Source organism: Zootoca vivipara, chromosome 15 (genome assembly GCF_963506605.1).
Source record: "Zootoca vivipara chromosome 15, rZooViv1.1, whole genome shotgun sequence".
Classification (NCBI taxonomy): Eukaryota; Metazoa; Chordata; class Lepidosauria; order Squamata; family Lacertidae; genus Zootoca; species Zootoca vivipara.
Window position 1 is genome coordinate 12,864,162 of NC_083290.1, and position 25,593 is coordinate 12,889,754.

The following is a 25,593-nucleotide window of genomic DNA, read 5'->3' on the forward strand; positions in this document are numbered from 1 at the left end:
GGACTGCAACGTCAGGCCTCCCTGGGAAAGGCATTCCAAAGGCAAGAGGCCACCCAAATATCCCAGCCTCAGCGCTCATGTGAAATTGGGTGGTAAGCACAGTGAGATGACACGTGCAAATAGGTACAAACCTTTAACAACATGCCGTTTAAATGTTTACTTCCATCACCACCCCCACCACCCCTGGCTTCCTACAGCCTTCTGAGGTCAATTAAAGGGTGTGGTATTTGTTATTGAAAATAATTTATACTGTATCCTGCTCTTCCTCCCCAAGGAGATCAGAGCAGTGTGCACGAAAATGAGTAAAGCAACATAAGCAAGAAACAGCAAACAAATTTGCAGCCGCCAAACTAGGGGGGGGCTCAAAAAGAAAAGTCTCTGCTGCCCTCCTAAATGCAGTGAAGGAGCCAGAAGAATCTCCCAGAGCAGGGAGTTTGGGGGAAGCTGGGGGCTTACACAAAAACGATCTTCTTGTGTCACCTAAGGAATACCTAAAGAGACAGCAACTGTAAGATTCCCACCACTGAAGCAAGATGACATGGTTTCAAGCTATAAGATGACATGGATTCAAGGTACTCTTTCCACACAAAAACTACAGTCATACCTCGGAAGTCCAACAGAATCCGTTCCGGAAGTCCGTTTGACTTCCAAAAAGTTCGGAAACCAAGGCACGGCTTCCGATTGGCTGCAGGAAGCTCCTGCAGCCAATCGGAAGCCGTGCCAAACGTTTGGGTTCCAAAGAACATTCGCAAACCGGAACACTCACTTCTGGGTTTGCGGCATTCGGAAGCCAAAACAAGTAGTTTGTCAGCAAAGGTACGACTGTATCCGAGTCTGGCTGTTCTGGAATACTGGCCAAATACATTTTAATACTGTTAACCTGCCCAATTAAAAATGAGGTAACTATTCAGTTTGCAGGACTAGAAGAAAGTCACAAAGGCTGTAAAAAATGTGATGCTAGCACTTAGGCATTTGAATTTTCTTACCCACACCGCACCTCCAAGCCTGCCTATGAACTCCTGCAAATGTTGTTAAACCACCTTAGTACACAGCCAGGGGAAAGCAGACAGCATCCTTCCACTCAGCTGAGTAAGTTCCTTCTATTTTAAGCAATCTAAATGAGTGTTTACAAGAGGAAGCACAGCCAATCTTCCTTTAATTGGTTTCAAAATCAACTAAATAAAGCCTTAAGATTTTTTTTTAAAAAAGCATGATTATTTTCTCGGGAGGAACACTAAATATTCCGAACACACCCACAGGGGGGCAAAACTGCACGGCACCCAACTACGATGTGCTTCTTCGCTAGCCAACCTGGTGTTCCATGCAGAATGTTCATCCACAACCCAGCTCTGACAGGGGTGTTCAAAACAGCTTTGAAGGAACCCCTCAAAGCATATCAAAAGTTATTGAATAAAAAGATCGGCAGTGGCAGGCTACCCTCCCTGGAGGACAGTTTAACCAATGCTACTGATCTTTCCTGGGCAAACCGCAGCAGCGGGGGAATTGAGGTTGTTCAGTCCAATGCAACAGTCTCTAGTCTGGCCCTATACCACAGTGGTTTTGTCAGAGATTGTTTTCCTGGGAGGACGTGGCACAATGATCATTAGTTGGGATTTTTGCTTGTTTTTTAAAGGCTATCTTAGGCATGGAGGTGGAACAGAGCTGGTAATTAGGAGAATTCTTATAACGGGATAAGAATATTGGGGGGGGGGGTGTAAGGTACTATTGAGTTTATGAAGCCAGGTGGATATATTTAAATTTTACTTCTTTTTAACAAGGAGGTGGAAACAGCAATGAGTAATTCCTGGTTTAGGGGAAACCCATTTTGGTTAAGAGGGCATAAATAGCTTGGAGGTTGAAGCATAGAGAGGATGCAAGGGAAATGCTTAAAGTCTATCATTATGCATCACTCTAGGAGAAGCAACACACAGAGAGAGATGCTAGCTATGCCTCAGATGCAGTGACTGCATATTAATCAGCCCTTGGAGCAAAAGAGACCAAGGCTATGCTCTCCAGCACAAGTGGCAGGGCAGCCTCCAGGCTCCTGAGAAACGAAGCCTTCATTTGAACCCCCGTCTCTGAGAAAATGACGAACTGATGGCAAATGAGGTTTTCTAAAGCCTCTCTCAATCCATGTGAATTTCTAAGTCTGATCTTTCAATAAAGATTTCCCAAAGACAGAAAAACAAATGTTTAACTATGAATGGCTGCCCTGCCCACCCTCCATCCTAGCATACACATTTCTATTCTCCAGAAGACCGTAAGGCCACAACATAAGTAGAGCGCTGGTGGAGTAGACCCGAGGCCTTTCGAGAAGCTCACGAGGAAGACATAAAGAACAGGTATTCAGAGGTACCCTGCCACTGATCCTGGATGTAACATACAGCCATCATTAGTAGCCTTTGATAGCGTTAGCCTCCATGAACTTTTGTAATCCTCCTTTAAAGCTATCTAAGCACTATGGGATGCAGGTGGCGCTGTGGGTTAAACCACTGAGCCTCTTGGGCTTGCTGATCAGAAGGTCAGCGGTTCGAATCCCTGCGACGGGGTGAGCTCCCGTTGCTCGGTCCCAGCTCCTGCCAACCTAGCAGTTCAAAAGCACGTCAATGTGCAAGTAGATAAATAGGTACCGCTACAGCAGGAAGGTAAACAGTGTTTCCATGTGCTGCTCTGGTTCGCCAGAAGCGGCTTTGTCATGTTGGCCACATGACCTGGAAGCTGTGCGCCGGCTCCCTCAGCCAATAACGCGAGATGAGCGCCGCAACCCCAGTCGGTCACGACTGGACCTAATGGTCAGGGGTCCCGTTACCTTTTTAAGCACTATGTTGGCAATGACATTAGCCACAATCAAAACCAGCTCTTGCTTAACCATGGTTTTAAACCATGCAACCAAGACGAGTTCAAATCCTGTTCAGGTGGGAGCCTTGGCTAGCCTAAACCGCTGTTAAAATCGCTATTAACATCACAGTTAGCCACAGTTTAAGGCTTGTAGAGAAATAGCAAGAGGGAATTTGCATTCTAGAACAATAGGATGTACAAGGAAGAAGTGCACACTCCTGGTTGCTTATCAAATAAGGTGCATTTCATCTGCCTTGGGCCCAACAGCCTTAGAATAAGAACATTCTGGATACAGCAGCTGCTTTCGAATGCTTTCCCATCCTGCAAACCTTCCTCACTTTAGATAAGCTTGCCAGGGATCCCATGTGTGTTGCTGATTCTTCTGAATTGCCATGTACTCTCTATACCTGAGCCACCATTGCAAAGTTCTGTCAGTGCCCCTCAGAAGCCTGAGAACGCATCATAGAGGATGCCCAACCCAATTCTGCAACTGCACATTGCAAGGGAAGATCAGTGGTGAGTTGACATCAGTCAAGTCATGTGACCACTTGGAAGCTTCCACCATCTCAGAGGAAAGAGTGCTCCTGTGGCTTATCACCAAGAGCAGGCAGTGTTTCCAACCCTTCATGCCCTCACCTGGGATTGAGTCTCTTCAACATATCTATTAATAATAGCTTGACATTTGCAACATTAATGCAAACAGCTCACTATTTATGGCAATTGCTTCCAACAATGACTTCAAAATTTGCTCCAGGCCAATTTCTTCTCATTGCTCAGGCATCCCAACCCATTCCAGAAATATACAGCACAAATCAGTAGCATGTTGGGGGAAGAAGAGACGCCAGATGTCCATCCCATTTAAAAACAAAACTCTTCACTGGCACAAAAATTAGGTTTTGCTTTAAAAAGTTTTGTCAGTTAACAAACAGTACAATCAAGGTTCTACTGCATCCAAGCCACAATGGTTTAAAATGGCCTGAGTGCAAACATTTCTTTAGAACAGTGGTTCTCAAATGTTGTTCTGTAAACCACCCTGAGACCTCTGGGTATATAAATCCAACAATCAATCAATTAGGGTGTGGCATACCACCCTGGCGTGGCAGGAGAGGACCGCAAGTGTGGCAGGAAGATTCAAGGACAATCACATAAACATCTAAACATTTCAGAGTAGTATGGTATAGTATCAAAATAATTTTATTTGCAGCCAAATATGGATAGATATCTGTTCAAAATCAAGCACTGTTAGTTGTTGTTTCTTTTTGTGTTGCAATGTATTTCTTATCAATAAAAAAGTCGGTGTGTCACGCACAAATTTTTATTTTGAAAGAAGTTTGAGAACCACTGCTTTAGAAGAAGACAGAAGCAAGTCAAATTTTGCAATTAACAAAAAACACATATGTTTTTCCACACTTCATTTTGGCCAAGAACAAAAGCACAGTATTTATAAAAATAAAAAAGTAAACGTCCACAAAGTCGTGGACTGATGCTTGCCAACTAAAACACCTACTACGAATTTAGTAATGGCCTAAGCAAACATAAATTACAGGGCCAGACATTTTAAAAGGGGGAAAAATTGATTTATCGTCACACTGGAGACACGGCAGGATAGAAGCATAATTTCATTTTTCCATATATTCATCAACTCTGAAAATGCATTAATTGAAAGAGAATCCAACAGTTGTTGTTAAAAAAATCCCTATTCATTTCTTTACTTCATATGTTCCTTAATTTGCTTATAAGTAACTCTCGAGGGGGGAGTTTCCTGTTAGACACAACCAGGGAGAGGGGACTTAGGGGTGGAGGCTCCCTCCTTGGGGTGGCTGGGTTGGGTTTGATGGTCTTCTACTTCCTTCAAGTCTTCTGGAATCTTATTTAGCAAATATAATTTTCCTCTTATTTCCAGATACTGTACAATTGCCAATGATTCAAGATACAAAAAAGTAGCAACCATTACTGGGAAGTCACAGTACCATCCAGGGGACTGGATGACTGAAGCGGGGAGAAGTTCTTCACCTCCATCTTCAACATGGATCAAGCACCTGTCTACAGAACTCAGGCCACAATAAATTGGTTCTGCAACCATTATTATCTGCCTTATTTGCTGCTTGAATCTGAGTTTCTTAGTTTCTATTATTTTAAGAGTTTAATACAATGTTTTTATGGTGTGGTTATTCTTGTTGAGCTTTGTTATTGCAGTACATAGTGGAAATTTGAGAGGCAGAATAAAAAAATCCTTAAAAAATAATGAAAGCTCAAATCCTCTCCCCCTTTCAAATACAATCGTCAGAAAGAAGCCCTAATAGGTGCATAGCTGCCAAGTTATCCCTTTTTTAAGGGATTTTCCATTATGCTGAATAGGCTTCCTCACGAGAAAAGGGAAAACTTGGCAGCTATGAAAAGGGAAAACTTGGCAGCTATTAGCAAAGCATGCAATTGTAACTTTTCTGTTCTCTCAGTTTGAAGATTACAGATCTGTTACAATTTACAACAACAGACAAGTTGCTTTAGATCTGAAAAAAGATCGATTGAAGATTTTGCATCACCAGCTATTTGCTCATTCAACTTGGCAATCACTGATTACAGTTAGCTTCAAACTGAACCACTTTTAAACTTCTCTTTATGTATCAATCATCTTTATTACAGCAAGCAAACCTCCCTGCCCAGCCAGTAAACCAATCAAATAATCGAGTTTTAGAATATGTAGACAAAATGTAAAATACCGTATATACATTGTTGCTCTGCTACATTGCAGTTTCAAGAGTAACCGCTTAACCTTGCATAAACACTTAGATCATACTCATGATAGTTGCGAGAAGTTGCAGGGGAGGCTTTCCTGTCAACCAGTTACCTACTGTCAGGGGGACACACTACAGGGAGCCTCCCCCCATCATCCTGACCAGCACTTCGCCCAGCGAGAGCGGTAGCAGCGGGCCAGGCGGGGGGGAGAGGAGGAGTGGAGCGGAATGGAGGAGAGAAGGCTCAGCGAGGTATCAGAGCCCTTGCACTGCCCTAGCCAACAAGTGGAAGAGGGAGCACAACCGCTTCCAGCGCCCGGCGCCCAAATTGAGGTGCGTGCCCAAACGCAGGTTTAGAGGGCGGCATTTCGGAGTGCCCAAGCTATTATACTGGCCCCGGAGCAGTAAATAGTATGCACAATAAAACCCTTAAAGGCAGAACAGATTGTTGCGGCTACTCCTGAGTAAAGACACTCCAGTACGTTCTTTGGGCTCTGATACCTCGCTGAGCCTTCCCCCCCCCTCCATTCCGCTCCACTCCTCCTTCCCCCCGCCTGACCTGCTGCTACCGCTCTCGCTGGGCGAAGTGCTGGTCAGGATGATGGGGGGAGGCTCCCTGTAGGGAGTCCCCCGGACACCTACCGACCACAAAAAAGGGAGGAACACCACTGGCTGGCAGAAAAGAAAAAGATAGCATTTATTCCAAGCCCAGATCCTTCCATAGGGACAATTCTCAAAGGCAAGGGACTGGTGTATATACATATACCAGCCAATAGCAATATTCTACAGAATACCGAGAACTCCTCCAAATGAGGAGTTAAGAATAATAATAACAGGAGCCACAGACTTCCTCTGATCAGGGCGCAATATAGTAATCGCAATAATTTTCGCAACATACTACATGACCCAATTAGTCATTTTAGCACTTGCTGGAAAGTGCTAAAGTGTTCTCATTCAAAGAAAGAAATCAGATAGATCTCACTTTAAAATGTTATTTACATCTGATCTCTATATTCATTCACAGTCACCTCAGATGCTGACTGACTACAATTCCCATCATCCCTGAACGCTGGGTCATGCTGGCTCGGTTGGGTGGCAGCTTGAGTCCAACATTACCTGGAACTACACTGGGATCAAATTATTTCAAGTCAAGGCTATCCATCACAATGTCAGAGAGCAAACACATTCTTTCTAAAAAACGGTCCAGAATCCCCTTTAAATAAAATCATGGGCACTTCTAATTAGATTGTCATTCCCTGTCCCCAAAATCACTGCCAAATTACATATTTTTATTTTCTATGGGAATTTATTCCTCTTTATTCCTGCTTACTTCTTTAGAAATCCATTTTAAATATAATCTGTTCAAAACCCTAATATTTAAAACTGATGTTCAAACAAATTCCCTCTACACACGAATATATGGCACAACTCGATCTCTTATAAATCAAACATTCAGTACGTAATTTTAGGTAGATAAAAAAATGCAGTTGTTAGTATTCACATAATATTGCAAAATTGCTCATTTGCGCTCACAGTAAGCTCTGTGGTTGGGGGGGGGGTGCATTCGATGTGGAGTTTCATACCTCATGATATCAACCTAAAAATTTATACTTGGGGGCTGCTCCTCTCTCACAGAAAAGCAAGACATCCTGTGGTTACTTGTGATATCCCTCAACCTGTTTCAAAACTAAGGAAGGGCAGGGTGAGAAAAGCCTGAACTCTATGCTCACTTCCAGTCTCATCACACCTAGATTCAAGGGGCAGAGAGATGTCTGAACAGAACCCCTGCTTACAAAAAAAATCCCCGACCCATGAAATTACATGGCTGAATATGGACTTTTAACTGCATGGTTTGTAATGCAAAGGTAAAGGGTAAAGGGACCCCTGACCATTAGGTCCAGTCGTGACCGACTCTGGGGTTGTGGTGCTCATCTCGCATTATTGGCCGAGGGAGCCAGTGTACAGCTTCCAGGTCATGTGGCCAGCATAATAAAGCCGCTTCTGGCAAACCAGAGCAGCACACAGAAACGCTGTTTACTTTCCCGCTGGAGCGGTACCTATTTATTTACTTGCACTTTGATGTGCTTTCAAACTGCTAGGTTGGCAGGAGCTGGGACCGAGCAACAGGAGCTCACCCCGTCGTGGGGATTCGAACCGCTGACCTTCTGATCGGCAAGCCCTAGTCTCAGTGGTTTAAGCGCCACCCGCATCCCTTTTGTACTATGGTACAAAAAAGAAGCTTTCCTATGTTTATGGGCACTTTGTGATGAGTGTTAGCTGGGACATGCCCAGAGTTGTAACAAACACAGGCCCAAAAGTACAAAAAGAATTGATGCTAGTGCCTAGGAATTTGATACATGTTTGTGTCTTGTCTGTCTTTTATAGGTGTCACCTAAAGGTTAGATGGTGGCACTGAATTATTTGAAACACTAGGCAGACAACCCAGGTCCAGGTCCTGTCTGGTTTTTTTACAAGGGTGGGAGAGTGCACTACCAATTAAATTAACATGCAGTTGATATCTCTCTCTCTCTCTCTCTCTCTCTCTCTCTCTCTCTCTCTCTCTCTCTCTCAAAATAATAATAAAACCACGTAAAATTAATTCCAATCCTTAAACCTAATTCTATCTACATATCATAGAGACAAAGCAATCATAGACACTTTGTTCGTGTTTTGCAATATATTTAAAACATTGTATATTGCTTCAGAAGAAAATATCTGATTTGGCTATCATACAACCGGGGGGGGGGGAGTTTAATGAAATAAACAGCAATTGAAATAAATCACTGCCACCGCACACAAAATATTTTAGGGCAAACTCGGAAAGCCAAAAAAAGAGAGTCCATGGTGTAATTAACCAGATGCCTCTTAGGCAGTTCTAGGACCCTGGGAGTGAGATCATATGCTTTTCGGGAGAAAACTTCCCCATGGTTCAAATTTTCCATTTACTTAGGAGAGAGTTTTGGGGTCAGCAGGGGGCCATCACAACTCTAAGTGTTAAGGTGCTCTGTTTGAGAGTTCATTTATTCAGTTTTCTGTCAGCGTGCAAGATTCTCTTTTTCCAGGCCAGTTAGAAGCTGTTTATGCTCAGAGCACACCTACTGCTGGTTATGCTCAAAGGCTCTGCTGTGCGATTTCAGATTCCAACTGGATTTGACCATCAGAGTCTAGAAAACAGATGTCCGATGGGCAGTAAAAGCCCACTCTCTCACTTCCATGCCTCACCACTGAGCACATATGCAGGCCGGATAGAGGAAATGGCCATGAGACAGGCAATCAAACTTCCAAGGGCCTCTTTTGCCCAAAGGAAAATAGTCAGAAAGAGAGCAGAGGTCACTTCAGCCACAGGCAGTTCAGACATCATTAGCAGCAATGGCAAATAGGAGAAATCACCCAGGCTTCTGAAGCAATGTTAAACCCCTAACATCTAATACTATGACACACGGATCCCACTCGCAATTATAACGACATATTCCCCAATCCATTTTAGCACAATCATCTGACCATTGTCAAGAGCTGCAGGTCAGCACATTCCATGGCTAATGGGGATTTGGACATGCTAGTGGTAAGTTCACAAAACCTCTTGTAGCTGACCCCCCTTTGTTTTCTGAATGAGGACAGCTTTCACTCCAATGGCTAAAAAGCTTCAGAATTTGAAATAGCAACGATTACACGCCCTCAGAAAAACTCCCCCTCCCTTCCATGGTTTCAGGTGAGTCAGTTTGTTACGGGTGCTGAAAAGTGTCTGACAACTCTAACTGGTTTGCTTAGGACCACATCAGCAAGGCCGAGAGGGGGGTCTTGTTATCTGGGTAACCCAGAACCTCCATACACACTGCCCAGGTTTTAACCCTTCTCAGCAATGTAGGATTCTTTGAGGGAGGCCATGACAGTTTAAGTAGTATGATACTGCTTTAAATGCAGTATAGTGCAGACTTTTAAACAGGTGCAGCTGCAAATGGCTTTTTTTTTTAAAGCCAACATCTTCAGACACCATTTGTGGCTACAGTGGAATTGCATTGCTAAACCGAGCGGGAGCCAACTCAGTTTCTCCCTTTGATACTCCCAGTTCTAGGCTTGAACAAATAAAAAATGCCTTTAGCTTTTTGATCCACATTAACTCTCCAAACTTTCACTTCTGATGATTTCCTGGGCATGCAGAACAAAGCCGCTAAAAGCCATTTATAAAATACCGGTAAGTATTTCTACTAGCAATTATGTGGTCAATTCGAGCTCCTGAGTGACTTGAGGATATTCTAAATTATCAAGATCAACCACGTTCTCAAAAATTAATAAGGGATGCTTAGATGATGAGCTGCAGGACCTTTAAGAAGCTGCACAGCTGGCAAAACAAAATGGCTGTTTTTTAATTAAAGCCTCTTCCCCCCACCTCCTGATTTTAACACAGTATATGTTTCAGATATTCTTAATCCTAAAATGGCCAGAACACCCTATAATTAACTATTTTATTAAAGTGACTAACTGCAGAAAATTCAAATGCGTGATATCACCATTATGTAACAGAACCTAATGTACAGTCCTAGTGAGGCCTTGTCCAGAAATATCACCTTTTGTCAGTTGTACTCAAACTCTCACAGCAAGGTTAACTCATAAATTTTACCTCCGAGCATTCACTGCTTATTTACAATGAGAGACTAACTCCCCAGAGGGCCCATTGCTTTAACAATGCAACAAAGCTCTCTTCCGAGCTTGCTAAAAAATCTAGCTGCTTTTTCTCAACAGATATATAAAAGGGAGCACATGAAGGGGGAGAGTCGCTTCAGTTCCGCAGTCAGTTTCACAGGGAGCCGCTATTCTCCCAGCACAAATGCAGCAATAGCTGACCCTCTTTAATAAGGGTTAAAAAATCAGGGGTGGGCCATGGGATACCACACTCCCTCCCCACCCAGACCTTCCCCTCTTGTGAACAAATCCCACACATTTGGTATGGCTGAGGTTAACAAAAGCTAACATGAAGTTCAAGGCCTGGGTTACAAAACTCGGTTTTGGAGTACCCCCTAAATTTGGGTTAACTAGGAATAAGGTCAAGCAAACATAATCTGAAACAAGGTAAAAAGCAGTGGTATTGTGGGAGGGGGTTTCCCAGCACAAGTGGAGACTGAGCACGTTTGTTCCATTACATGTGTATTGCTCTTTCAACATTATAATCTGCTCGTATTATTGACTAACTCCCATTCATTTAAGTGGGGCACACAAAGGAATACTGATCAAAGTGTTGAGTTGTGCTTTAGTTACTGACTAGTTAAACTGATAGTGAGCTGGTTATTCCAGAAGTGACTGGGGCATTTTTGCATGCTCCCTAGAGACATATTGAGATGGCACAAGATATCCATATAATTCACATCACCAATTTGGAAATGAAACAAGATTCCTGTCAGCTGAAGCAATTCATATGCAAGCCATTTCACAACACCTGAACTTAAATATTCTGAATGCATAATGAAGTAACCTGAAGCACTCCTCACACATACCTGCCAAAAAGGAGTTTGAAGAAAACTGGGGTGCCAAGTCACTGGAAGTTCCTTTCACAGGGTCTTTTCAACCAAGACATACATTTTGGTAGCAATCAGTATCAAACTTCTGTGTAAAGCCTCTGGCTGTTGCTCCCAAACTATGCTACATTAGCCGGAACACAGACATATGGCACCAGATGTTTTCCAAGATAATGTAATAAGACCCAGAGGGAGGGGAGGATTGGCTGAATAATCTTTGAATTTAAAGATTTAGAAAACTTTTTTCCTAACTTCAGTGGTAGCAATACCTGCACCCGCTTCACATATTACAAATGCGTCCATCTCCAAAATAGTAAAAATAAGCCAAAGCACAGAAACAAATCACTGGTGTAAGAAATATGCAATACTTCTGCAGCAGGGGGTTAGTCTCAAGAGAGGTTGCATTCCTGCTGCTAAGGCAGCTAGTCCCATGCAAAGTCTCAGAAGGTGGCAGATTCTGTTTCTGAGGGCACCTGATCTCTGTGCAGTTGGAAAGCATGCAGCCCAGAAGAAAAGATTAGAATTTGCTAAAAAGCGCTACAGAAAGAACATACGGTACTTGATCGAGTCTCTCTGATCTCTGGAACATCCTAAAAGCCCAGACTGCAGACACTTCAGAGCTGTAACTGCCACTGACAGTTCAGCAGAGTGGGGGCTCTGCTCTAGGGTTCTTCTAAATACCAGTTTACTTGCAACCGATTCTGAGAAATTTCTCATCCTGGACAGCAGTATGTGGAGAGCTATAAGCCGAGAGATGCTTAAACTACTAACCTGTGACAAGGCATGGAAAAATGTGAGGGGAAAACAATCCTAAGGAGTACACCCAGATACTCCAACACTGACTGTCACTCACTGTCTGCTGCATAGAAATCAACAAGGCAGCTGAAAAATTAAAGCTCTGCCATGACCTTGTCTGAAAAGCCTTTCCTCTCTCCCCACCCATTGTGTGCCGCCACGATTAAAGCAGAGCAAACCAGGATATTAAAGAGACTTAGCTACAGCTTTGTAGGCTCTATAAAATAACCCAATGGACTGCCTTGAAGGCCATGTTTGTTGCCAACACCATTTACATCAATAAACATTTTGAAATGAGGAGTTTTACTGACTGGTAGACCAGCAACCTACCCCCATTTGTGCATGTGTACCACCCTGTAATTTAATTTATAATTCCAACATGTGGCCCACCAGGCTTCTGAATGGAGCCTGCTGACTGGGCCATACAGTTTGGGTCCTATTTCAACTAAGTTTACTAGCCCCCCCCCCCGGACAATTCAAGGAATTGATACTAACCTTCACGGTAGTGCCAAAACTAAGAAATGATTTCCCCTGGTGCAAATCTAGCAGTATAGCAAAGCTCCTACCAGTCTCCATCTACTATAACCTCAAGCATATGCAAACAGGAATGCAAGTTCTCATTAACCCAGTTTCCTCCAGCCAGTTTTTACTTGTTCTACTGAAGTTAATGTATGCTGTATACTGCTTTTCTGGAGTGTTTTTTTTTTAAAGAAATGTATGGTCTATAAATATTTAAGTAAACAAACAAAAGGTCAAATGCCTAGGACTCCATCCTGCCTGTTGGAAACAAGAGTAGAACCTACACATAAAAAGCTAAAGGACCCGACAGTTAAGTCCAGTCGCGAACAACTCTGGGGTTGCAGCGCTCATCTCCCTTTACTGGCAGAGGGAGCCGCCGTTTGTCCACAGACAGTTTTTCCGAGTCATGTGGCCAGCATGACTAAGCTGCTTATGGCGAAACCAGAGCAGCGCACGAAAACAGGAGCTCACCCCATCGTGGGGATTCGAACCGCCGACCTTCTGATCAGCAAGCCCTAGGCTCAGTGGTTTAGACCACAACGCCCCCCGCATCCCTAGAACCTACACACAGTCTGCCCATTTTTTAAAAAATAATGTAACTACTTTCCTTTATTTCACTTTAGATACATGCTTTAAAGCCCTACTAGTATATGCTTGACTCTCGTGTGCTGGGGTAAAAGGCAAAGAGAAATTCTTTTTAGGAAATGGTTCACTTCCATAAAAACATTATCTACAGCAGTTAAGATGATCTACTTTGAGGAAGAGGCATAACTCAGTGGTAACGTTTCTTACAAAGGAGGAAACTTCATTGAACACAGTAGGCTTTCTTCTGAGAAAACATGCACAGAATTACGTTGTAAATGCATTAACTATGTTGAAATTGGTTCCATAAAGGAACAGGATAAAAATCTTAGAAATATAATTCATCTCAGTGGTTCACTGAATGTATGAGTTCAGTTTGACGAGGAACTCATGTTTAGTTTGGAACACCCAAAGTTCACAATGCCATCTGTTTCCACAAGAGCAAAGTGTCAGGCCTTGTGAATGCTTCTGTTGGCCTAAGCAGTTCTTCCGATACCTTCCCTGGCTGTGTCAATGAGAGCTGCTACCCACTGATGCCTGTAATCACCTGAGAGAGCACAAGATGGCCCTGTCGGTTCTTGCTGCCTGAGTTGCGTCCTCAGTCTTTGCATGAAGTAACTACATTATCAAGCATGCTGCAGCTGAGACAAGTCTCTTCTGAGTCTTTAATTGGCCCCACTTCAATGTTTAGCTCTTAAAATAAGTGTGTATAATACGGTATATAGATTAATAACAAAACAGGTTCTCCATTACATTATTTGCAAACAACTCCACACCAAAACAACAACACAAAATGTGTGCAACTTTATTATTTTGGGCCTTCTGAATCCTAACATGCAGCAGGCTCATTTAAGGAACAACAGACAGAAGCTGCAATATACAAAGGTGTACTATTATTATTATTTGTTTATTCTCATGTGGGCACATTACATGCAATCACTTTACATATTGTGTTTTTATAATGGCTTTGGCTACACAAGTCAATATTTGTTCATGTTCCAAACAACAGATCTGTGTAACACAAACACTCAAAAAGTATCGGATAAATATAAATATATTCTTCTACCTTATTGCATCCAGCATTGTCTGGATGACATTGTCTCTCTCATCATTGTGGGAGTTCATTGCCAATTCACTAGCTGTGAATTATGGTATCAAAACAGTTGGGTTGGTTTTTGTTGTTGTGTTAGGGCAGGGAGGGATGGGACTGTAGCCCTTTGAGTGCCGTTGGTCTCTAACTCTCATCACTCACAATCAGTACAGCCAAAGGTCAGAGACAATAGAAGCTGTAGTCTGACAATATCTTGAAAGCCACAAATTAGCCACTGTTAGAGATTCTTTTATTTTAGTATTCGCCCCACTCCCAGTACTAAAAGTGCCTTACTCTTCCCCTCATCACCAAAGCTGTCTTCTACAATTCTCTCAGTTAAATCAAGTGGTCCATCTCACAACTCAGAACAGCAGCCAGGAAGTAATATTTTTAGAAGTCAAGGAATTTCAGAATTTACATCTTGAAAATCAAGCCCTTTGCTAGGCAAACAGATTTTGCAACACATGAATTCTGACACTGGTCTGTCTAGTCCGGTTTTAGCAACCCTCACTAGCAGCAGCTATCTAGGGATTCAAGACAGGGATATCTCCAGCCCACCACGCAAATTTTGTTGAAGTACAAATGCAGGAAAGTGAACCAAGGACATTCAATATGCAAAATACATGCTCTTCCACTGAGCTGTAGCTCAGCTACTTTCAGAAAGGTACCGAAATGAAAAACAGTGGGCTATGCTAATGCTTGCACAACACATTTACTCAACCATGATAGCAAAACACTTCCCATTCTATACTTGTTGATCTTTGCAATCTCAACACCACTACATGGAAGAACTTTTCAAATGTGCCTTCTGCCCATACAGAAAAGACTGTAATCTTACCTGATGCAATAAAGCTAACACGAGGAGCTACTTTTACCATGCCATAGATATTCCACATTTTCAGTTGGTCAAGGACCTTAGTAAAAATCACTTTAGTAAAATTCGCTATATGAAATGCTGCAGCTAAGAGATGAATTCACTATGGTTTGTTAACCCACAGAGCACATAATCATTACATACATTCATGGAGTGAAAACATCCCCAGAGCATTTAGCGCTGCCTTAATGGATTCTTAACAGCAGCCAATGATGAAATAGTTAATGTCAAATGGATGCAGAAAGCAAGGTAAATATGGCGGGGCGGGGGGGGGGGGGGAGTGGGCAATGCCCCCTGCCAAGTCTGTGTGATTTCATTGGTGTGAATTTTCTGGACAAGTTTTATTTGATTTTTTTCTGACATCCTAAATTGATTGAGATCTGTTTTAGCATGTTTATTTAACCTATTATTTAGTAAGTGCAACTTTTAAAATGCCATGTTAATTTTATATGCTGTATAAATATATCAGAGCTTTTTCCAATAGCCAAAGGCATGTCAACTGAAATTATGTTGCTGGGGGGGGGGGTGTCAATAAAGCACACTTACTGTAGAAAATTATACTTTTCAAACAAAGTCAAAGCTTTAATAGATATATGTTTTTAGCTACAACAACTCTCTAGCAAACATGTCCCTAACATAATTTAAATATTATGGGTATAACAGAAAAGCTACTTTTAACATGCCCAAAGAGCTGTCTATTACCCCAAGCTTAAAATATGAGTTCCAATAATCTGCAAGTACAAGACACACAACTTCGTTTCAATGGGGGGAAATTGTGGGTCTGTTAATATTCTGGGAAGCAGAGATTTGCAGAATTAACATCACAGCTTACCTCTGGAGTGTTTTTCTTGAACTCACGGCTTTGTTCAATAAGCTTCTTTCTTGATTGTTCACTTTCATCTTGGCGGTTTGCCAACACTGTCGCTGTGGCATCAAGCTCCCTCTATCAATGAAAAAGAAAGAGGGACCATAATTTTAACCATGCCCATATTCTCTCGCCCCCTGCCCCCCAAAAAAGATAAAATTTGAAAACTCAGGTGGTGAAAGTAAATAGACCTCATTGTTTTAGATCCCTTAACTGAACCATTCTTTCCTTGCCACCTCTCATGCAAAGTTATTACAAGCCTCTCCATGAAGTCGCAGGTCAATACAAACTTGCATAAATGACATTCCTCTATTTCCCTGGGTAAGGCAAGACAATTTAAGGTTGCATGCCTCCACTAGTATTGCATTAGATCTACCTTTTTGGCATGACTTTAAACATTATGAATAACTACTGAATATCACAACTAATACATTCTTTGACCTTTCAGGGTTTTCAGGTTCTAGAGACAAGACACAATAAATGTGAATTTTATTTGTATAGGAACTTGTTCTGCTGAACTTGACCCTTTTGGCCAATTTCTTCCCTTTCAGCTAATCAAGAAGACACAGGGTTCCTTCCCCTTTCTTATGAACTACGGTAATTCAACCAAACTCACAACAGGGGCAATTCCATAAGGCCAGCCTTTGCCAGCCTGATATCCTAAAGCTGATGTGAGTTGTATTCCAAAACATCAAGAGAGCAGCAGGCTGGTGTACGATGGGGTAGAGAAGGCCTATCTTATGGTCCTTTTCAAAGCCACAGCTGGCCAAACATCACATCTCAAAATTTAACTGCTATGGTTTTTATATCACCAATAAAGCTTGTTAACAAGGAAGTGATGTCCGAGGATCCATAACTGAGGGGTGGAAGGCAGAGAAAGATTTTGAGCCATAGACTCCAGTTTCTAGGAAGTTTCAGCCCCAGCACCATTCTTTTTAGAATACATCATCCATCCCATGAATACATGCTGAATACAAAGTTGGTTGTATCTAGCCCAGCATCCCGAAAAGTCCGCAACTAGAGCAGTGCTTCTACGCAAGAGCGGAGCGCAATAGAGCACTTTTGCGCATGTGCCAAGCACGCAGAACGCTTCTCCGAATGCGCAAAGCATGCAGAGCGCTTCTGCGCCCGCGTGGTGAAACCTAGAACTATACACTTCCAGGTTTGCCACCTTCGCAACCCGAAAAGCCGCAACATGAAGCAAACGCAACAAGAGGTATGACTGTATTCTGCTTTGTGGTGGCTCTCCCAGCAAGTAGGACTAGCAAAGATTTGAGATTCTTGAAAAGCAGAGGTGCTAGGACCACCTGCTTACACTGCATGTGCTCTGTATGTGAGCTATGGGCACAACCACCAAACCAGCCCATGAACTCCAGATCACAAAACCAGACAGCAGCTTGCCAAGGAAAAGACGATTTTGCATCTTGCTTAATTTAAAAGTGTATGGCCGTAAGATCAATCGATGGCATCTGATCAAATTCTCTGATTAATTCATCCACTGCCTTGTTCCATGTTTGCTTATTTTATGCACGACAAAAACAAGTCCAGGAACTGTGCCACTCTGCAATGTTGCTATGCACCAGTCACCTCACCGTATATTCCACCTCTACCCAAGAGATTCCTTTACTTTTTGCACACTCTAAATAGCAGGGGACACGTATTGGCAGAAATGCCCCAGCTGTGCTGAGATCCATTGCTGCATCGCACTATCATGTTTCCCCCATATCTCTATCCATTTTATTGAAGCACTAAATTCAAGTATATGCACCACATTCCCATGAAGTCAATAGAAGTTGTGTTATGTACCTTGCGGGAGGATTTGCCTCTAGATTTGTCTTTACCTTTAATCGATTTCCTTTCATTCCAAATCTGATGTTCATGAGAAGTGAGAAAAACAGCTCACCAGTGAGTCAGAACGCAAGAGAGCCCCTTCCCTCGCAACAAAATGTGGTTTGTGTGTGGCGGAGTGGCGCCTTCAAAGCTTTCCCCTTTTCAGTCAGAGTGGGAATGCCTGAGAAGGAGAAAGCATGTCTCTGACAGCTGACCTTAACCACAAGTTCAGACACTCTTTGGCAATCCCTCCTCCTCTTCACCTGCTGGCTGAAGCAGATATAATTTTTATGGGATTGTGTACTTTCTTCCCTTTCCAGGAGCAAATCTGCACCCCAATCCCCTGCCGTCATTAAGTAGCTGTGGGATACATCTGCAATAACATTATGCATGCCCAGCCTCCTGAAGCAACTTCAAAACCTTATTAATAGACCTGGTTACGCAAGGAACCTGGTTGTCTGTAGCCATAGCTGATGTGCTGGTGTGTTCATTAACCACATTCAAGTTTGGGGGGAGGGGTTGCTCCAGAGAAGGCACATATGACCGACCCCACATCCCACTGCCAGTCTCTTAAATGCTGCTTAGAAATTTGTCTCTCAGTTACACATACATCATCCACATTGCTGCAATTTTCTCAAATGAAAATGACGCAAGTATCATTTAGGAATCTGTGACCAGATTGATAATATATTTTGGAGTCATTTTGGGCTTGTTCCTAAAGGGTTTCTGTACTTCTGCAAATCTTGGGTGGTCCCCCATGCCTACTGCACAGATTTTGGTTACGTAATAACTCAACAAATAAAATCACTATCACTTGGAATAAAACACAATTTGGGGGTGGGGTTTGGGGTGTTTAAAATAGCAGAGACAGACCAACATAACATTTTCTGGACACTTGGAGCACTTGTGCCTGGTTCCAATTCAATGGATATAGTTGTTCTAAGAGAAACTGACATATGAATGGCATTCTTAAGTTTTGGAGGGTTACAGGGAAAAGAATATCAATGCCACTGGCTCCATCAAACACAGAGAATTCACTCAGTCAAGCAGAATTCTTGTGGTTTTAACAATCCTCTCGCCCCCTCTGAATCCTCTTGCACAGGCATAGACAACCTTGGCTCTCCAGATGTTTTGGAACTACAATTCCCATGATCCCTGACCACTGGCACTGTTAACTAGGAATCATGGGAGTTGTAGTTTGAAAACATCTGGAGAGGCAAGGTTGCCCATGCCTGCTCTTGGAAAACAAGAGAAGTAGTGATGTCATAATGTTGGGCTTAGCTGTGTGGTTAAAACCTACACCTAACTGCCTCCTGACACAGCTAGGTGTGCACAAGATAAATGTTTACAACATGGGAACCACATGGCTCCCAGACATTCACAGAATCAGTTGGAAGGGAGCCCTAAGGGTCATGAGTCCAACCACTGCAATGCAGGAATCTCAACTAAACCATCCATGACAGATGACCATCCAACCTCTGATTAAAAACCTCCGATGAAGGGGAGTCCACAATCTCCCAAAAGAGTCCATTTCACTGTTGAACAGTTCTTACCCTCAGTTGGCCATCTAACATCTACTTAAAAACCTCTGATGAAGGTCTGCCACCTTCTGAGTCTGTTCAACTGTCGAACAGCTTTTACTGTCAGAAAGTTCTTCTTGACATTTATTAAAATATCGTTCCTTGTTAACTTAAATCCACTGGTTCAAGAGCAGGAGAAAACAAGCTTGCTCTCTCTTCCATGTGACAGCCCTTGAGATGTTTGAAGGAGGCTATCCTATCTCCTCTCCATCTCCTCTTTTCCAGGCTAAACATACCCAGCTCCTTCAACCGCTCCTAAGAAGTCTTGGTTTACAGACCCTTGAGCATCTTGATCGCCCTCCTCTGCACATGTTCCAGCTTATCAACACCCTTCTTAAATTGTGGCACCCGAACTGGACACAGAATAGGGTGATGCTATTACTTCCCTTGATCTGATTCTAACCCACTCAAGGGAAATTTGCACACATGGGCCCCTCATCCAGAAACAAGGGGGCACATGTAAGACATACTCCAAGTGACAGTATCCTACTTTAGCTGCATGTAATTAGGATGATTTCTGTATCAATTTATGAACCACACAGGTGCCAAACAAAGGTCAGTGGATGTTTACCTTGTGTTCTATAATCTCATTCAAATCCTCCCAACATGATTCAAATCCTCCCAATATTCCAATACGATTTTTATGGTTTATTTAATCCATTTCCTAGTTTTTTCAATATTTAGCTTTTTTTTAATCACCACACGAGCGCTGGAGCAACGAAAAAAAGAAAAGAGAGACCCTGGAATCTATCAAAATCCTGCCATCTATGTAACAAGGTGCCTCGGGATATAACATACTTTCCGTCCCAGGATTACAGAGATTCAAGTTTAAAATATTCCTCTCACCATAAAAGAAGATGTGCCCACCTTTTAAATTCATTTTATTTTGGCAGCCTAAGGCTCCATTTCTGTATACAGTTACTTGAGAGTAAACCCTATTAGGCTCAGTGCGGTTGGCTTCCTGGTTCGCAGTGCTGAATATAGGGGGAAGTAAGGCAGCATGTCAACAGACTTTGATGAAATTCTGTAACATATGGGGAAACACTATAAAAAAGAAGGAAATCCTTAACAGTTGGACAAACCAGCCTTGGATGCATTTCAGAGTAAAGAACCCAAAAGAGTGTGTGTGTGTACACATGCACATAACAGAAACCAATGTGTCTAACAGCTAAGCAGAAGGCCTTTAAAAGAATATTAGCAATCTGTTAAAGAAGCAAGAGCTCAAAATATACCCCCCCCCCAAAAAAGGAGGGCTATTCAGGAAGAAAACTAGTATATGTGCAAGGCAATATTTATTTTTAAACAAAAAGCTAGAAAGAGATAACAAGACACACTGAAATAAAACAAGACAAACTGTAAATTTCTAAAGAGTATGTTACGTACTTGGGACCTATGAAATACTTGAGAAGAGCATATTTCTATCAAGTGGGTCTAGATGTGGGACAGGCACAACCCTGATTCCTGTTAGCTGCCCAAGATACCTTGAGCCAGTTGTTGAAAATACCCACTGCTAACATCAAGACTCACACAGGAAATCAGAAACATGAGCAACAGTCAGAGGTGATCTATATGAGGCAAGTTCAAGCAGCTTGCCTTTGTTGTTGTTGTTGTTGTTGTTTAGTCGTTTAGTTGTGTCCGACTCTTTGTGACCCCATGGACCAGAGCACGCCAGGCACTCCTGTCTTGCACTGCCTCCCGCAGTTTGGTCAAACTCATGTTCGTAGCTTCGAGAACACTGTCCAACCATCTTGTCCTCTGACGTCCCCTTCTCCTAATGCCCTCAATCTTTCCCAACATCAGGGTCTTTTCTAAGGATTCTTCGCTTCTCATGAGGTGGCCAAAGTATTGGAGCCTCAGCTTCACGATCTGTCCTTCCAGGGAGCACTCAGGGCTGATTTCCTTAAGAATGGATAGGTTTGATCTTCTTGCAGTCCATGGGACTCTCAAGAGTCTCCTCCAGCACCACAATTCAAAAGCATCAATTCTTCGGCGATCAGCCTTCTTTATGGTCCAGCTCTCACTTCCATACATCACTACTGGGAAAACCATAGCTTTAACTATACGGACCTTTGTCGGCAAGGTGATGTCTCTGCTTTTTAAGATGCTGTCTAGGTTTGTCATTGCTTTTCTCCCAAGAAGCAGGCGTCTTTTAATTTCGTGACTGCTGTCACCATCTGCAGTGATCAAGGAGCCCAAGAAAGTAAAATCTCTCACTGCCTCCATTTCTTCCCCTTCTATTTGCCAGGAGGTGATGGGACCAGTGGCCATCACCTCCTGGCAAATAGAAGGGGAAGAAATGGAGGCAGTGAGAGATTTTACTTTCTTGGGCTCCTTGATCACTGCAGCTTGCCTTAGACAGTGGCTTTTCAGGATGGTAAAGGTGGAGACAGACAGATCAGCAAATCAAAGTATCTGATTATTCATGTCTATCAAGCATTAACATCAAAGTGGAGAAAGGATCTGCCGTAGTTTCTCGGCTGAAACTAAGCTATAGCCATTAAGATTTTCCTGCACTTGTGGTGTTTGGGGAAATGTTCACCAGAGAGGGCATTTAAGCACAATTCTGCATGGTTTAGAATCACTGCAGTGGGCCTTGCATAGAAGTATCTCCCCAAAGGAGTTTGTCTGCCAAGACTCTGAGGAGATGAAGGTAAGACTTTTGCTCCTCAATTACCCTGACTTTGGCTTGGACCCAGGCATTCAAAGAATCATATTCTCCCAGCAAACCTACCCAAACGTTATGATCATTGTAAGATCAGCCCAAGCCTACCTGAATAAACAAACCTCAATTCACTTGAGGTTCACCTTCCTCCCTTGAGACTTTTTTCTCCCTTAAAAATATAAGACAGCCCCATATAGGGAAGTTTTCAATGTTTTATGTTTTATTGTGTTTTATAATTTGCTGGAAGCTGACCAAAGTGGCTGGGGCAACCCAGTCAGATGGATTAATAATAATGATGATGATGATGATGATGTCAGGGCTTATGGGGGCTTAGTCCAGCAACATCTGGAGGGCCACAGGTTCCCTACCCTTCGTCTAAAACTCTAAAGGCACCTGAAGCCGCAACCTCTACACAGTACCTAGACCAGTAACTGTCAGGTAACTGTTGAGTTTCATGATTATAAAAAAGCAGGGTATTTATGTATACAGGATATTGGCGAACTGCCTACCACCACTACTACTACTAAGCTGAAGACTTCTTTCCTGGCCAATACTTTTTTTGGGGTACTTATCTGGGACGATGGTCACATTCTGTCTAGATCTAATGCCTCTGTCACCACAAAATGGAAGAAAATTTTAAAAGATCCAGAAGCAGGAGCTTCAGAGAGATACTACTAAAGTGTACAGCTGCCAAGCAGCTGCTCCCAAGCCTTCTACAAGTACAGATTTCATTAGTTTCATCTTTTTAAACAGTGCACCAAACAACTACATAAGGTTAATTTAATGTTTGCAACAGGAGCATTAATACCAAGCAAAAACATAAATATGATTAATGAGACATATCTATTTCTACTGGAATCATACTAAAATTAGACTTAAATCTTTCATGCTTTTAAAGATTTCATTTGCCATTACAAAAGGCAGGAAACCCCGCCCCCCAGCTACCTCACCCTGTCTGTCATCCTGGAGGTTGTCACATCCACACAGAGTTTTTATTTTTAACTTCGGAAAGGTTGGCCCTGATGGCAAATGGGGGCAGGGAGAAAACTTGCTAAGGCCCCGCTTATGCACAAACACAAGAATCAGGCAATATCCTTTTACATGTTGCATTTTAATCCCCCTCTTCCACCAGAAGCAGAAAAACGTAGCAGCATTTACCAACCTGGTGACCTCCAGATGTTTAGGACTACAGCTCCCATCATTCCTGAACATTGGTCATGTTGGAAGAGACGGGTGGAAGTGGTATTCCAAAAGCATCTGGTGGTCACCATGTTGATTTTCCCATGTTGGGCTGCACTGACAAACAGTGGATCTTGATGTGTTTCAAGACAAGGGTGTTTCTCAGTCCAACCTGAAGATGTCAGGGCCTGTCCCTCCCCTTCAACATTATTTTTGTCAAAATATTTCAATGGCTCTTGATGGGTTATATGCCTAAATCATATTTATTGATTACATGTATATCTCAGATTTCCCCCAAGGAGCTCAAGGCAGTGTATGCAATTCCACTCATCACTTTCTCCTCAAAACAACCCTATTATTATAAGACAAACTAGGTTGAGAGAGAAACTGACTCAAAATCACCTAGTGAGCTGCATGGCCAAGAGAGTTTGAATCAGTCCAATGAGCATTACATCATATTAGCATATTGAGTAGCCATGATCTCAATTAGCAAAGCTGAGAAAGACCTTTCTCTCTGGCCCAAAGACTGCTGCACAGTACAGTAGGCAACACTGAAGTAAATGGCCCAATGGCCCAAATCAATTTCATTCAACTTGATGCTTTTGTCAAAAGTCTCTCAAAATGAATTCCTCATCTGAGAACAAGGGGTTACTTTTACATTCTGAAATTGATACCTAAAACATTATTGATATGTCCATTGACAAACCCCAGCAATTTATTCAGATGGGACCAACTCCGTTACCATCATTAAAGGACAACCCACACTGATGTCTTAGCACTCTGGGGGCCATTCCAGCACATGTTTACATTGCTTCTATCATTCATTTAGTGTGTGAACTTTCAGGACAGGAATAATTTCCTGTTCCTGCTCCAGCTCTAGCAACCCCAAAGACATAAATTCAGTGCCTTACCTTAAGAGCAGCAAAACAACGGTTTTGCAAAGCTGGTATGTGTGTGTTTCCAATTGCTCCCCAGAGCATGCAGCTGTCTCAATCAATGCTGATTGTCTGTTAATTAGTTCGGTTTTACAAGCTGATGGAACAGATGACTTCATCCCTCCCCCTCCCTGGCGGAATAATTCTTCCTACCAGATGCAGTCACCTACCATATGCAGAGGGCTGGACTGTGGCAGGAGGAGTAGGGGCAAGCAGTCTTTCCACAAAGGGCTCTTTTTCCCTGCAGCTCCTCAGGGCACTGTGGGGTCATGTTCTCAGAAAATGCTGCAACTCCCATGGGTCAGTTTGTCACGAAAAACTCACACATGCTTCTACGTTCTGGGTTAAAGGTTGTGTGAACAACTCTGCACAGCCAGAGCTAAGCAACATCTTTATTTTAATAGGTTAGTTTTTGCATCAGATTTAGCTCCTAACATCAGATCTGTGGCTTCAAATATTCATTGTTCAACAGAAGAACACTTCGCTACAGTGTATAAAAGGAAGAGATACTTGCATACAGAAGAGCTCATCCTCAATGTCTGTGTGTGAGAGACACTGTCTAGGGCAGGCATCCCCAAACTTTGGCCCTCCAGATATTTTGGACTACAATTCCCATCATCCCTGACCACTGGTCCTGTTAGCTATGGATCATGGGAGTTGTAGGCCAAAACATCTGGAGGGCCGCAGTTTGGGGGTGCCTGGTCTAGGGAATATCACCTGACTGGTCCAAACCTTGATTAGTGTAGAGATGTGAAAGGTAGCCTCCTCTGTGGGTGGGTGCTTTGGTTTCACAGGACCCTATTTAATTTTTTATTTCTTGTGACACATACTTCTTTCACATCACATCAGCATGCCCTGGTAAAGTTTGTGAATTCTTAACTAGGGGCACTAACCAAACAGGGGAGGGAATTTTCCTCTTCCAAAGCACACACATCAAGCTAGCTTTCTGAGCACCCCTTGCTGACTTCAAGGCAAGCACTAAGCCTCAGAGTGCAGTTTGTCTGCTGAGTGTGCATGGGGAGCCCGTTCCCGTAGTGGCGCACACTTTGCAACTTTAAAGATGTGCTTTCCTGAAATCTTTATATATTATTTGTTAGACTCCTATCCACCAGTTTTTCTCTCTCAAGGAGTCTTCAAAGCTGCCTTCAGCATTAATAAAACACAACTAGTTTCATTTTTTTTAAAAAAAAGTACTTTAACATTAAAACCATGCAAGTAAAGGATCCATGAGGAAAAATACAGGCAGGCCTGTAAAGAAATTGGACTTTGTTGCCTTGGGATACTTGTACGGATTGCTGCATATACAGTGGACGCTTGGGTTGCAAACATGATCCATGCAGGAGGCACGTTCGCAACCCGCAGCGTTGCATTTGCGCACGCACGGGTCGCACTTCTGTGCACGCACTGAGACCCCATTCCGGTACTTCCAGGTTCGGCACATTGCGTAACCCGAAAACGCGCAACCTGAAGCGGACATAACCCGAGGTATGACTGTAATGAGATGTATAACGCTCTCTTGCGCTCTCTCACTCTCTCTCTCGCTCTCTCTCTCTCTCTGTGTAAATAAAAAAACCTGTTTGTTCATTGGGGATTACAAGG

The 25,593-nt window shown here is 42.8% G+C and overlaps 1 protein-coding gene across 11 annotated transcripts in view; it reads right to left on the reverse strand.

Moving 5' to 3' along the window:
- CUX1 (cut like homeobox 1) overlaps window positions 1–25,593 on the reverse strand; it is a 264,706-nt gene that overhangs the window by 186,398 nt on the left and 52,715 nt on the right. For 10 of the 11 annotated variants that reach the window (XM_035138890.2, XM_060268524.1, XM_060268521.1 and 7 more), the window contains exon 2: window positions 15,776–15,886. In XM_035138890.2, the coding sequence (XP_034994781.2) occupies window positions 15,776–15,886 (111 nt within the window). Of the gene's footprint in view, window positions 1–12,566; window positions 12,575–15,775; window positions 15,887–25,593 lie in introns of those variants that run through there. The other variant, XM_060268523.1, reaches the window with a different exon arrangement.